This window comes from Microtus pennsylvanicus, chromosome 22, assembly GCF_037038515.1.
Source record: "Microtus pennsylvanicus isolate mMicPen1 chromosome 22, mMicPen1.hap1, whole genome shotgun sequence".
In the NCBI taxonomy this organism is placed as follows: Eukaryota; Metazoa; Chordata; class Mammalia; order Rodentia; family Cricetidae; genus Microtus; species Microtus pennsylvanicus.
This window is the reverse complement of record NC_134600.1, coordinates 29,058,490-29,072,583: the sequence shown is the minus strand read 5'-3', so window position 1 is coordinate 29,072,583 and position 14,094 is coordinate 29,058,490. Positions and strand designations below refer to the sequence as shown.

Below are 14,094 nucleotides of genomic sequence, written 5' to 3'. Positions count from 1 at the left end.
AGCGCAATAAAGACAGTGCGGTCAGCTCAAAATGAATTCATTTTTCAAGCCTTGATCCTTTTGGAACTTAAGTTGATATACACAGATGAATTTGGTACGAAGCTGATGTCCTGAAAGTCAGTCAATCACGGAGCCCTACAGATCAACAGCACCCCAAAATCATTAGTTGAGAAGCAAGAGCAGTTATAATCCAATAATATCCGAGCCCACACCTGAGGGACCTGGATAAATCATCCTCTCATGACACGCTGTTTGAATTTGAGTTTTTGGGAGTTTCTAGCCTTTCTGGATCACATGAATAGAAGAGTTATGCATAAAAATATTATCCCAAAGAAAAAATGTAAAGAAAATATCTCTCCTTGAAAAAGATAAAGGAGCTGAAAGCAGAATGAATCGAAAACAAACATCACAGATACAGATACGGAGCACTGATTAGACAGCGCTGCAGACTTTTCCTGGACCGTTACAAAAATAAAGCCCTCCATCTGTCAAAACAACTGCTCCATGCATGAAAATCAGAACGGAGCTGAGGTGTTTTTAACTAACTTCCGATCATTACGCTTTCTACAAGAGAATATAATTTACCTACAATTCCAATTACCTCCTTCCCAGTTCTTAAATTATGGATGAAATAGTGAAAATTTAATCTAAATAAAGAAACTGCTAAAAAAAATGGGGATGAGAATGTGAACACGAGAAATCTCTATTCAAATATATTCTGTTCATGATTAAATCAAGCAGACTTGTTCTGGTTCAAATATAAATCAGCCCCAAATGAATGGGTATAGAGTAGCACTGCCTCAGGTCAATGACAGTCCCCTCTAAAGGAAGAAATCAATAGTCCTCACGTCATCAGCCGTTTCTATGGAATTATTTTCCTGTATAGCCCAGCAGCTGGGAAAGCAAAGGAATCTGTCTATCGGGATGGGTGGATACACTCTGCAGGAAAACCCGTTAATAAGCTTAATTCCTGAACTTAATCTGCTGACTCCCTTCTCTCTGGTCCAGTTCTTTGGCAAGCTGGCTGAACACCCTGCGCTGCATGCCAGAGCAGTAATCCGTGAGATTGTTCCTGTCACTCACTCTATCCCTCATTCTGTTCAAGTTGTCCCACACTTATCTGGAAGCCAGGCCTGCCTTTCTCCCTTCTTAAATGGTGCTGTTGCAGCTGTGACCTGATCATCCTCAATCATGTCTTCCTAATGCTTCCCATCCACGACCAGGATGTCGGAATTCTCTTCTTCAAAGAGACGTAGCTCATAAAACGGATACACTGTGTGTTTACATTTTCGTATTGCCTATCTAAGGTTGAATTTGTGACCTGAGACATACTTGCCTTTACCATAGCAGAATTCATCATGCTGAGCAGAGATCCAGACTGTCTGACAGGAGGAAGAAGAGCTAGAAGCAGAGAAGCCTTTCTAGGACTGTCTCATGTCTTTGGTACACACCTTCCTTCTTGCATCAACATTGTTGTATATTAAAAGTTAGGTTTTGTTTTGGTTGGAGCCAAAATACTAGAGGATATTATATAGTTATAAATATAAAATGTTCACACATATCTCTTAGTAAACAAAGAGCCTCTAATAAGTGTTTGAAACACAATACAGGCAGGATGTATCACACTTCTCCTGGTACAGGTAGACAATGCATAGGGATAACAATGCCGTTACTCTTTCTCTTTTTAAAGGACTTAAAGTTTATTTCCTTTATAAGAATCTTAAAACATAAAACACTGGAAAGAATTTTTTCAATGAATGGCACTTACCATTTGTTAGAACAATCTGGCTTAGAACTTACTATACAAACCAAAGTGGTCTGAAATCCATAAAGATCCAACTGACCCTAACTCTTAAGTGCTGGAATTAATAGCATTCACCACCATGTACAACAAGAAAGATTTTTCCAGTCATATGAATGTATTGAAAAGTCAATTAATTGCCATAGAGTTGATGACTATTAAAGTGTAGGTGCAGATGACTTCAACTATTTGATTTCAAAAGTATACCTAGAAATCCTCATTCGCAAAAGCTGGAATGTGTCCATATTCCAAATAGGGCCTTGAAGAACTAGTTAAAGGAGGCCCGTAGCATGACCCTAATCCAATCTACTTCATTTTATGCAAAGAGGAAATTTCGCCACACAGGGAACCATCAGGGCAAGAGAGAGTCAAGAGGAATGAGCCTGCAAAGAGGCAGTATGAGAAATGCTTAGGACCGGGCCAAGGGGAGGGCTTCAAAGCCATCCCTTCCTTGCTTCACTCTTTCACATGACTGGGACAAAATAAGTGTTAGTTGTTTCCGGCTACCGTGTGGGTTTGTGTTACGGTGTCCTAGGGAACAAACACAAACACAAAAGAGATTGTAGGCGTGTTTATTATGTGAAGATATAAGGGGCTCGGTCAAAAGGCATTCATAGTTACTAGGTTTAAAATCTTTAGCTAAATTAATACAAATATAGTGGAACAGTTCTGCTGTTGGTTAGTTAAATTAAGGTTTTTACTTCATATAAATTAGATGTTAAAGATATATTACACAACTCTCATTTTCCAGCTTTTTAAACAAGTTTTCTCCAAATAATTTAGAATAACAAAATATTTGCACACATGTATATTGATGTATATTAATGCATATATACATATATACATGCTAACTTGTCGAAATAATTTCTCTTTACAATTATACTTAAGAAATTTACAATTTGTTGACATTTATTCATGTTCAATGACAATTTTGCTTTCTTTAAAAGTATGAAACATCATTTCAATAAAGTTCAGATAAACTTAATGTCAAACCAAATGAAGTTATAAATATAAAATAGAAGCAATATTGGGATAGTTATTTTTATCCATCAGTGAGTGAGCCATGGGCTGGCATTATCCACACTGTCTTCTGATTTCTGTGCGACTGTGTGACTAAATCTGGAATTAATGATACATCCCAACAAAGTAAATGAATGTAGTCGTTAATTTGTTATTCATTTCTCGTTTTGGACTGTTTGTTTGTTTGTCTTTTCTATACATAGCACCGGCTATCCTGAAACTCACTACCTGGACCATACTGGCTTTAGACTCATAGAGATCCCCAGCCTTAGCTTTCCACATGTTGGGGTTAAAAGCCTGCACCGCCATAACCTATGGTTATCCTTTCTTAGAATACGCATGTCAATATTGTTTTGACTGTTTCCAGACTACTTAACTCTCACCCTGTTTTGCAGCCTATACCATCCCAGACCTTATGGCAACAACCCAAGCATCGGTTGTTCATGTTTGCTGAAGACATACTTTAGAGACTTGAAACTCACACTTGGAGCCAAACAGAAGCAGCTTTAGTAAAACTGCTTTTGAATAGGAATGTATACCCATCCATCTTCTGCTACAAATATGACTAAATTTTATTGGTTGGAGTTCTAACACTCCCACAGGAGACCATTCTCAAGTACACCAACTCTTAAGATAGTGGGAGCCTCTGGTCATCAGTTAGATAAGCAGAAAACACAGAACAGAACAAAATAAGACAGACAAACAAACAATAGTAACAACACAAAGCAGACATTGGTTTTTCACAGCCACAAAGAAGTTTTGTACTAGATCCACTCAGGAAGCTGGATTACATTTCCTAGGCTTTTCTGTGGTTTGTGCAAGGTTGCTCATCCTGGAAGTGTGTCTTCTATATGGAGGCATGCTTCCATCTACAGCCAAACCTTTCAAGGCTCTACACTGCTGACCTCTTGTGAGTTGTTCTCCCAAGTGTATTGGAAACTCATTCCCTTTCCCAGGCCTCAAATTTCACTTTAAGGCCTGAGATCCTGTCTTCATCCTTGTCTAGCTGCATGTTCCACTTCTATAAGACCTGAGTCATTAGCTTCATCCTTGTCCAGTTCCACGTTTCTCTTCTACAAGACCTGAGAACTTGACTTCTTCATCCTCATTTAGTTTCATTTTTTTTCTTTTACAAAACCTGAGATCTTGCCTTCATCCTTGTCTAGTTGAATGGCAAAACAAAACAAAACAAAACAAACAAACAAACAAACAAAAAAACCCCTCTTCTTAAGCTTCTCCTTCCAGCAATTGACACTTGTTTTGTCTACTTGACTTTAGCTTTCTTCTCTAACACCGATTCCAGCATCCTTTAGCTCCTTCAGGTGCTGTTTATGAGTCAGAAACAGTAGCTACCCTTCCGTAGATTCTTTACCACATCCTACCATTGTATCAAGTTTGGAATCTTTAGTAAATTCCTTTTTATATACCAGTTATTTGTCTGCTCTCTGAAGAAATTCTAGGTGTTGGTTATCTTATTACCACAGAATAACTCATTTCAAAATGCCTGCCTAAAAGCTGATAATAGAGTTGACCTATTTACTTCCCACACACATAATCATTAATTGATAATAATTTATTTATATGATGGTTCTTAAGTGTATACTGATGTATAGAATAAAAATTATAATAATTTTGAAATTATCGCAACATGTTGCTAGAAGACAATTATTTTAGCACCTCATAATGACATATATAAATATGAACATATATGTATAAATATAATTTATATTTAATATCTTGAAGTATATTGTAAAATAAAATATACTTAATATATTCAGCTCTTACTTGACTATTACTGAGAAGTTTCCTCAGTATTGACCTCTTAACATATTAAAGATAAAATTAATATCCTGTGGTACTAATAGCTACATTTTTAAAATAGAATAATGTTTGCATCACATTTCTCCCCAACCTCTCATTAAAAGTAGTATGTCAACACTAACATTAAATGAGGCAAACAGAACTTTAGGAAACTTTTATGACATTTTGCAGATGTGACGGTGGTTAATTTTATTTTAATTTTTGAATCAAATTAGATTTAAAAGGAGTCTAAAGTTGACTATAGCCTATTTATCTTAAGACATAGCTTATTATCTTTAAAGTCAAGGTTAAATCTACAATGTGATGGTCAATGTATCCATGGATGGAATTTGAAATTCATTTGTATATATTATAAGGCATGTGAGAAACAGAATATCAATTGTAAGATCATCTTCATTGTCAACAAAAACTATAATCAATATGGCTGCAGAATATATATGGTTCCTGAGCCACAGATAATGCCCTTATTAAACATAGAATGCAATAGTAATAATATCAACATCTTTTGTACAATTCTATTGTGGCACTGAGCAGAGGACCAGGTAATATCTGCCTAGAGTGGATGGTCTTATAGAAGACAAGTTATAGTTAAATTAATCTTAATGTTTTAAGATGGCTGAGTTGGATAAGATGCTACCTAGAAATACATTTAAGCTATTGTATTGGCAAACAGTATTGCGATTAATACAGTTTCTCTGTGGTTATTTCGGGTCTGGGCAGCCGGGGAATGAAGGAGCACCTCTCGCCTACAGGTACACTCCTCGTCTAGTCACTAAGGCTTCTAGTGCCTAACTGGAGAAGGAAGCTACTCTTATTTCTCATGGCTGTTTGAAACCAATCACTGGCTTCTGTGGGGGGAATTAATTTTCCTAGGCTCTTTACTCCAAAATCACAGTTGAAAACAACCTGTGACATAGGCAATCAAGGCTATCACTCAGATGAAAATGTGAGACAAATATACACAGATGTTTTGATATTTAATCAGCCCTTATAATTTTTGCAGTCTTCAAAATAAAAAAAAAAGCTGTATCCCACTGGCAAAATTTTAGCAAGCCTCCACACTTCAAAATATTAAGCAAAAGTGGGCATTTTGGCATATAACCTCCAACATGTATGTTACAAGTAAGACTTCAACTGTGTTATTTGTCAAAAATTAATGCTTTTTAGGTCCTACCAGCTGAGTCACTTTGACATTGCTATTCTGCACTATAGCTGCAAATGCTCACTACAGTTAAGAAAGGGAAAAGAAGCTCCCAAAATCTGCAGCCCATGGTCCAGGTGCACGGTGCTACTCTCTGAATCGTATCTGGGAAAGAATTCCGAGAATCTGCTCCTTTTGGTTCCCACTCAGATGGTTGAAATTTTGATTTCCAATGATGTTCAAAATATTTCTAGCAGTCATACGGTTGCCATTTGGTTTTATTGAAACAGTGCAAAGAGAGATGGGTTAGTAGGATAAACAAAGAGGATTCAGAGAGCTATTGATTCAAAACAGATTCTTTCACCAGCTTAGCACAAATTCATTTTGCATTTGCAAAGTATGGTCAAGAAAGTTAAGCCACCCAGAGAAACATACTGTGAATAACACATTGCATTTAACGCCTTGGCAATACCAGAAAATGAGAGTAGAATGCAGAAGTCAACAGGCACAGATCATATTTTATTTTTCTCACTAGTTTACTGTTCTAATGCCAAATATATTAGATATTTTATCATCTCTCCAATAATAGTTATAGTAAAGGTTATGATTGTGTTATACCTCTACTAGAAATATTGCAGAGATGTTTTAGTTTAGGCCTGGCACTTCAAGGAAAGAGGTGTAATAACAGAACGACATATTTTATCAGCTCTATTCGCTTTTGTAAAAGAAGAACCTTAAGCTCAGATTAATGTTGTAAGAAATGTCATTTACTAAGACATGAATGACAACTTACCCAACTGTGTGAGTGTGTATGTGTTTGTGTGTGTGTGTGTGTGTGTGTGAGAGAGAGAGAGAGAGAGAGAGAGAGAGAGAGAGAGAGAGAGGAAAGAAAGAGAGAGACAGAGAGACACAGAGAGAGAAGTAGAGAAGACTGCTTGCTTCTTTACCAAAGCCTTCACTCTGTGCAATAGTTGCTGTTAATATATATCTGTTGTGAATTGTAGCAGAGTAATGGGGTTGAATCTTCCCAAGGCACAGGAGAGCAGGGATATGGCTACATTTCCATCCGAGGCTATATCCAGAGGCAGAAGCTATGCCAGCTCAGTGTAACAGCGTGTGGTTACTTATGCATGATGATACAATTTCAGACAGAAATCAAGCATTCTTTTGACTACTTTTAGAATGCTATATTCTCAAGGTGTATAATATTACCAACTTTTTTGTTTGACTTTTCCTCCGGCATTCCACACTGAATTGAGGACTGAGAAGACAGTACTTTTCCCAGATGGCTTGTTTCAAGATGTTGTATTTCCAAGGGACTTGTGGCAGCAACCAGAGGGGAAAGGGTGGCCCACATTTTAGAAACCACAGAGCACACACAAGGAAATTATAGTTTACTATTTTTGTAAACGTGAAGCTCAACTTTTATTGTGATTCCCATTCTATCTCGAGGTCCTGATGGCTCCACACCCACAGGCTTCATCCTTGTGGTTTTCAATACAGCAAGAGCACTTTGAAAAGAATTACTGTCCGCAAATCCCCACTGACTGCTATTCCTCAAGATACAGTACAGAATTTCCATGAAACTGCCCAATGGTTTCTGCACAAATCAGGTGTTGAATGAAATATACTCTTTCCTCTCAATCTTTCTTTCAGATTAGTTATTTATATTAGTTCTTAAAATAATAATGGTCTTTGCTTATGTTTATCCAGAGAAGAACGTTGCAAATCTTAGCAAGTCATCTATTCTTTATCTCAAAATCATATGTAAAGAAAAAGATTGGCGAACGGATATGTAAATCCAACTTTAAAAATAGCAAAAATAGTGCATCCAATAAGCAATAGATACATTGTGATAGTGCCTAAATGAGGCTGAACAACAAATAAAATCAATTGAAAAATAGTCTTTTTGCATAAGTATACTTTTAATATCCAGACAAGTAAAGTCAGTATTAAACAGCCAGGTGCATTAATCAGAATAGTATGGAACGTATTTTAATGTTAAGCAGAACTACAATAAAAACATCTCATTGAAATAAAGTCATCATGTTTTTATTTTATTAAGTAAAAATAACTGGGGAGAATTAAGAGTTCCAAAGAAATTGCCTTACTAAAGCATATAAAAATATGAAGGTGCATATTCAGTATGCTGCTGCGATTCACTGATCTTCCTAGTGTCAGTTAGACCAAAGTCCCTACTTTGAACTTGTTTACTATAGAGAATGGGTGGACCTCAGTGTACCCAGAAATGGCAAAGTCCAACTATTCATTGTTTTATCACTCTCTAAGATCCGCAAACATTTGTAATGAACTTTGAAAGTCTGAGGTTGGTCTCCTACAGATGCACTTCTGAATTTAAGATTATATTACGCATCAGGACACTGCAAGAATGTGCGATTTTTGATTTTTGTAGTAGCTGAAATAATTGCATGTGAGCAAGAAGTCAAATTTCAGATGTCAGGAGGGAGGGAGGAAAAAGAGAGGGCGGGAGAGAGGAGAGAGATAGAGAACGAGGCGGGGGACATGTTGAGATGAATTACTTTGGAAACCTTATAAAAGTTCAATAGAATATTCTTCCACCATGAGAATCGAATATACTGATTCATTCATGTAGCCGAATCTACTCAATACTTTGCATTTAGTATATAATTTAGGTAACTTGTCAGACAAATATTATTAGCTTCACTGTTCTGACAAAAACAATTTCATAACCATAGACCGCTACTGTGGTCCAGACCATAAAAGAAGACTAAATCATAGTTTTCACTCACTGCATAGAACTCCATTAAATACAGCAATAATAACAAGATACCATTTTTGTTCCATATTCAGCATTAATTTACTAATAAATAATGTCTCATTTTCATAGTAAGTCCACCTGTGCTCTTTTCACTGCAAACCGTTTGTTCCTGGAGTTAATGTCTCCTTGTGTCCAGAGGAGAGTGACCCTAGCCACAGCACTGGTGGTGGTCAGCTCTGCTTTGTGGAAGAATTCCGCATCCGATTTTTCTATCGCTATCAAGGCGATCCCCACGCTTCTTGTCATTCTTGGGCTGTTGGTGTGTATTGAAAGTGTTTGTTATTGTGCACTTGCACACCTGGGTGTGGAGATATGCTCACATGTTGGTGTGTATTGAGAGTATTTGTTCTTGTGCACAGGAGCACCTGTGTATGGAGATTTGATCATGTGTTAGTGTGCATTGAGAGTGTTTGTTATTGTGCACAGGAGCACCTGTGTATGGAGATATGCCCACAGGTTGATGTGTAATGACCGTGTTTGTTATTGTGCACAGGAGCACCTGTTTATGGGGATATACTCACGTGTTGGTGTCCATTGAGAGTGATTGTTATTGTGCACAGGAGCACCTGTGTATGGGGATATAATCACGTGTTGGTGTGCATTGAGCGTGTTTGTTATTGTGCACAAGAGCACCTGTGTATGGGGATATAAATCACGTGTTGGTGTGCATTGAAAGTGTTTGTTATTGTGCACAGGAGCACCTGTGTATGGGGATATGCTCACATGCTGGTACTTGTACAAAGGAAGGACCGTGGTCCACATCAGGGTCTCATTGGTCTCTACCTTCGTTATTTGACATTGGGTCTCACACTGAACCTGATCTCAGAAGCCAGATGTCCAATGAGTTTTAAATATCTGTCTTTCTTTACCCACTGCAAGCCAGGAACCTGGGAGTGCTCTCCCACTTTGGCTTTCGCTTTGAGCCACCAGGATCCAATCTCTGTTGCCCCTTGCTTACGTCGTAGACACCTTAGCAACCAATTCATTTTCTCAGGTCAGAAAAATCATATTAAAATTTAATTTCTTACATAAAACTTAAAATGTTAGAAAAAAATGAGTGAATTGGTTTTGAATCACTACTCCGAATTTATCTGCTGGTCTAATAGATAGGATATTGTAGTTTATAATTAGCAGACTCTGACTTCTGATCTAACTCCATCCAGGTTTCTCTGAAGAGTCCACTCAAGATTTCTTTGTGCATCTCCATATTGTTTAGTTTTAACAAAAATCCCGTTAGAAAGTTTAGTGAAACATCCTTGGTCCCTAATATCTCCTCTGCTTCACTACCCCTTAACCCTGTGTGCTTATCACTCTGGTTTGTCCTCAGAAAGAATCCTGTAAACTCATTCATGAGAATTCCCTTTAATCTAGGAGTTTTATCACAGCAACCCACTCCAACGCTCATCCTACTTCCTGACTGTAAATCTCTACTTGTCCATGCATTCTGACTGAATTCTGATTTCTCCTCCCATCTACAAATCCAACTGAGTAGGCCTTGGCACCTCTAAATAGTTTCACAATTAATTTTTCCCTATATTGCCTGTATTTGGCAGGTAATTTGCAACGACAGACTTCCAGTGTCTGTTAATAAACAGATACATCAAGGATGGTGATTTCTGTGCCTTTGTTCCTCAATCCATCTTCCTCCAGCAGGGGACAAGGAATTCACTGATTTACCAGTGAATGCAAATCCTTCCTCTATATTTTAGGAAGGGCTGACAAGCAGATTGTCGTTTGTAATAACTGCTTACCGACAGATGCGTGTCTTAGGAAACATGCAGCATGAATTCTTTCTACATGCTGGTATTTAAAATAAATAAGACCTTTAGATAGTTCCTTGTGTTTCAGTTATTCTGAAACATTGATAAAGCACAAAATAGAATACATAATTTATAATGAACTTATGGTAATCTTTTTATTGATGCATTTTAACTATTTTTATGGTTTGTTCAAATTTCAAGCTATACTTCTAACATATTGTCAACTTAAATTTACTAACAGTTTACCTAAAGAAGAAATAGCCTTAGGTAAAGGAAACTTACCTAATGGTAAAGGGTAAAACCCTTCTAGCATTACATAATAATGTTTGATTCCATAGTATCTAGGATACTGTAAGCTGCATAATCATTTTTAAATATTTATTTGGAAAATAAAAGGAAGGGGTGAACGACAAGCAACAAAAAGTAACATAAAAAAATGAAAGAAAAACAGAATGTAATGTGCAAAATGAAAAAAAGGTAATTTTATAATGCCGACAAAGGAAAAAAGCCCTCACTCAAGAGGAACAAGTATGATTGCTATCAACTGACACATTCAACCCTACCTACACAAATCATTCGATAATTACTATAAATTTGTATGATGCAATATCACATTTTGGTAGCTAATTCCCTCTTATGTAAATCACTACTCAAATGATATTTTTTAAAATCTTAATATCTTTGTATAAAATTATGTATGTTTACATAATAGAACAATATCATTTATTCATCCAGAAGTTAAGTACAAAGTAAAGGATGATCTTCAAAAGAAGAAGAGATCATATAATCATGTATAACTTAAGAAATTATCCCAGTAATTTAGCAGATTAATGCTTACCTGTATATCTTTGCCAGCCCATTTGCATTCATCTCTTCTGGTATAAGACACTGGCCACACGATCTAAGGACAGAGAAGAATCATTTTTTTAGGCCAAGTAAATTTGTCGTATTTTATAATCTTTTTTGTATTGTTTGAGACAAAAGGGAAATAAATACTATATGGAGGAATAGCTCAACATTTCTTTCTTTCTTTGAACAATAGCTGAGGAATTTCTGTGTATTGAAGTCATGCATTCTTCATCGATCCACTATTTTTGGCTCTGTATGAAATGAGAGTTGGAAATCAATTAATGTGATCGATAAAAGGAAGATTGTAGTGTGGAAAGAGCTGCTGCCCTGGGTGGGAAAGAAAGGTCCGACTGGAAAATATGGGGATCTAGGTGAAAATTGGCAGAGAACTTCCTCATGCTCTTCCAAATTTCTTAATATTATCATGAAGTAGTGGTTTTCAAAATTTAATGCTAGGAAAATCTGAAACTATCTCTCTGAACCAAATTCCAGAATGGCATGCTATGGTGAGACCTGAAATGTTTGGAAAACACAGCTTACAATGTAATTTTTTCTCTTTTGCTCTCTCTCTCTCCCTTTCTCCACTTGAAAATAAAGAATATTTAAGAATAACAACCTATGTTTTGAGAATATATAAGTGGAAACAAAGAAAAACTGTAGCTCTAAAAAACAGCTTCTTTGACTGGGCATAGTGTTCCTTAGTTATAATCCTAGTACTTGGGATGCTGAGACAAAAGGTCTTGCCTGGGTTTCATATATCTTGAGTTCAAGGCCAGGCTAGTCTACAAATACATAGTGAGTAGAATAAGCCAGGCTTACATATCCATAGCAAACCAGGCCAGCCAGCCAGAGTTTCATTTACATAGTGAATCAGGACTCTCAGTGCTACATATATATATATATATATATATATATATATATATATATATATATATATCACTATACACAGGTAGCACTGTGTATATGTGTGTGTATGTATATGTGTGTGTGTGTGTGTATGAATATATTCAGTAAATATACAAAGCCTACACATAAAAGTGAGTTTAGGGCTTGATGAGGCTACATATACAGAGTGAGTCAGGCCAGACAAAGCTACAGGTGCATAATAAGCCAAGAAAACCATGACTATGTGGCAAGACAGTGTCTTGCTAAAACAAAATAACAAAAGTCACTCAAAACCTAACCTAGTTAAGTGTTCTTGTGTGTGTTTTAATTCTTCTTTTTGCTAATCTGGTCACAATAAGTATGACTGGTCATTTTTATGCAGTAGAATATATCTTCTCTATAATAGCAATACCAATACTCTCATCCAAACTTTTGTATAAAAATTTACAAATTCCAAGAACAATTTCGCTGGGTCTTATCTGTATTGGGCAGAAGAATTTATTCCTCTTCCCTCCGTTTTCTCTTCAAGTAATATTTGTTCACGCCAGGGGGGAATGTCATGCATTAAATAAAAATCCCGGGTCAGTGGCAGTGTATTATTTATGCGTGCGGGAAAGCTTTCAGCCTCAGGATGATTGATCACCACTCATCTGAAGCCTCAAGATAATTCATTGCGAATGGTCACAAGCTCCGGCAAAGTTTGAGATTTTCACCCCGGGAACTGGAACACCAAATGCGGCAGAGTTGTAAACAAGGGTGCAGGAGTCACTGAAATAACGTGGCACCTTGAGAAATACATTCTAAGTTCGTGGCACAAAAATGATGTTTAAGAGGATAGTGGCGGTGCCATAATTTTTTATCAACAAATTCTTAATGTATGTATTCTCTTTTAGGGGAATTTCTGTCCCTAGGTGTCTTTGTATCTAAATTATAATTGACATCAAATGCGTTCCGCATAATGCAGTCACATAGTGCAAACATTTAGAAATAGTACGTTTATCATCTTTATCAGCCAGAACATCACTGTGAATCTTGACATTCTTGAGGTGGCAGTGCAGTCCTATGACCCAGCTGCTTTCACATTCGTGGCTGAGGTCAAGAAGATTTTCTTTTAAATTTGAAGTTCACAGCGGATGAGAAAAAAAATACAATGTTACTCTATCCTACAGTAAACTAAGATTTAAAGACTGTCACAATGAACTTCTAGCAAAGTTGTGCAAAAATTATAGATTTTATTTATATTTATGTATAATATACTATAGATATAAGGTGTTTTAAAACTATTTACATATATGATAAGGTATTTTAAAGCTTATTTTGTGTTTTTTCTTTCTGTTCCATACTAATAAAATAAATTTTGTATTTATATTACATTTCATTTTTTCTTTTCTTCAAAACTAGCTTGCTTCCCATGTCTTAGTTTTCTACTCTGTTATTTAAGGTGTGTTCATGTGAAGGTGTGTATGCTGATGTATGGACACCAGAAGTCAAGATTGCGAATGTTTCTTAATTGCTCTCCATCTTATTTTTAGGGTGGGTCTATGAACCATGAACTCATAGATTTGCCTAGACTAACTAAGCAAGTTACTAGAATCCTCTTGTCTTGGTCTCGTAAAAACTAGAGATACAGGAGTGCTCTTTGACCCTGATTCTTTACGTGGACATGGGTGATGGAACACTGGTCATCATGGTTGCCCATAAAACATTTTTTTTATGAGATATTTACCATCCATATATTTGTTCTTTACAATGATTCTATACTTTTTTTCTTTTCTTGTTTTTTTTAGATGAGGATTGTATAATTCATGTGTGTTTATTAGATAGGGATTGTATAATTCATGTTTATTAGATAGGGACTGAGTAATTAATGTCTTAAGAAACAGCTAAATTTGTGCATGTTTACTGAGTTATTATTTCATCTTCATTATCTCCAAATCTATTTTTTTATTATTTATTGATTCAATGATTCTGAGAATGAAATGCAGAGACCTGTGCATACGAGGCAAGAACTCTATAC

The 14,094-nt window shown here is 36.3% G+C and overlaps 1 protein-coding gene across 2 annotated transcripts in view; it reads right to left on the bottom strand.

Moving 5' to 3' along the window:
* The window catches only part of Sema3a (semaphorin 3A), a 202,278-nt gene that overhangs the window by 132,163 nt on the left and 56,021 nt on the right, over nt 1–14,094 (bottom strand). For both annotated transcript variants that reach the window (XM_075955979.1, XM_075955978.1), the window contains one exon: nt 11,182–11,244. In XM_075955979.1, the coding sequence (XP_075812094.1) occupies nt 11,182–11,244 (63 nt within the window). The remainder of the gene's footprint in view (nt 1–11,181; nt 11,245–14,094) is intronic.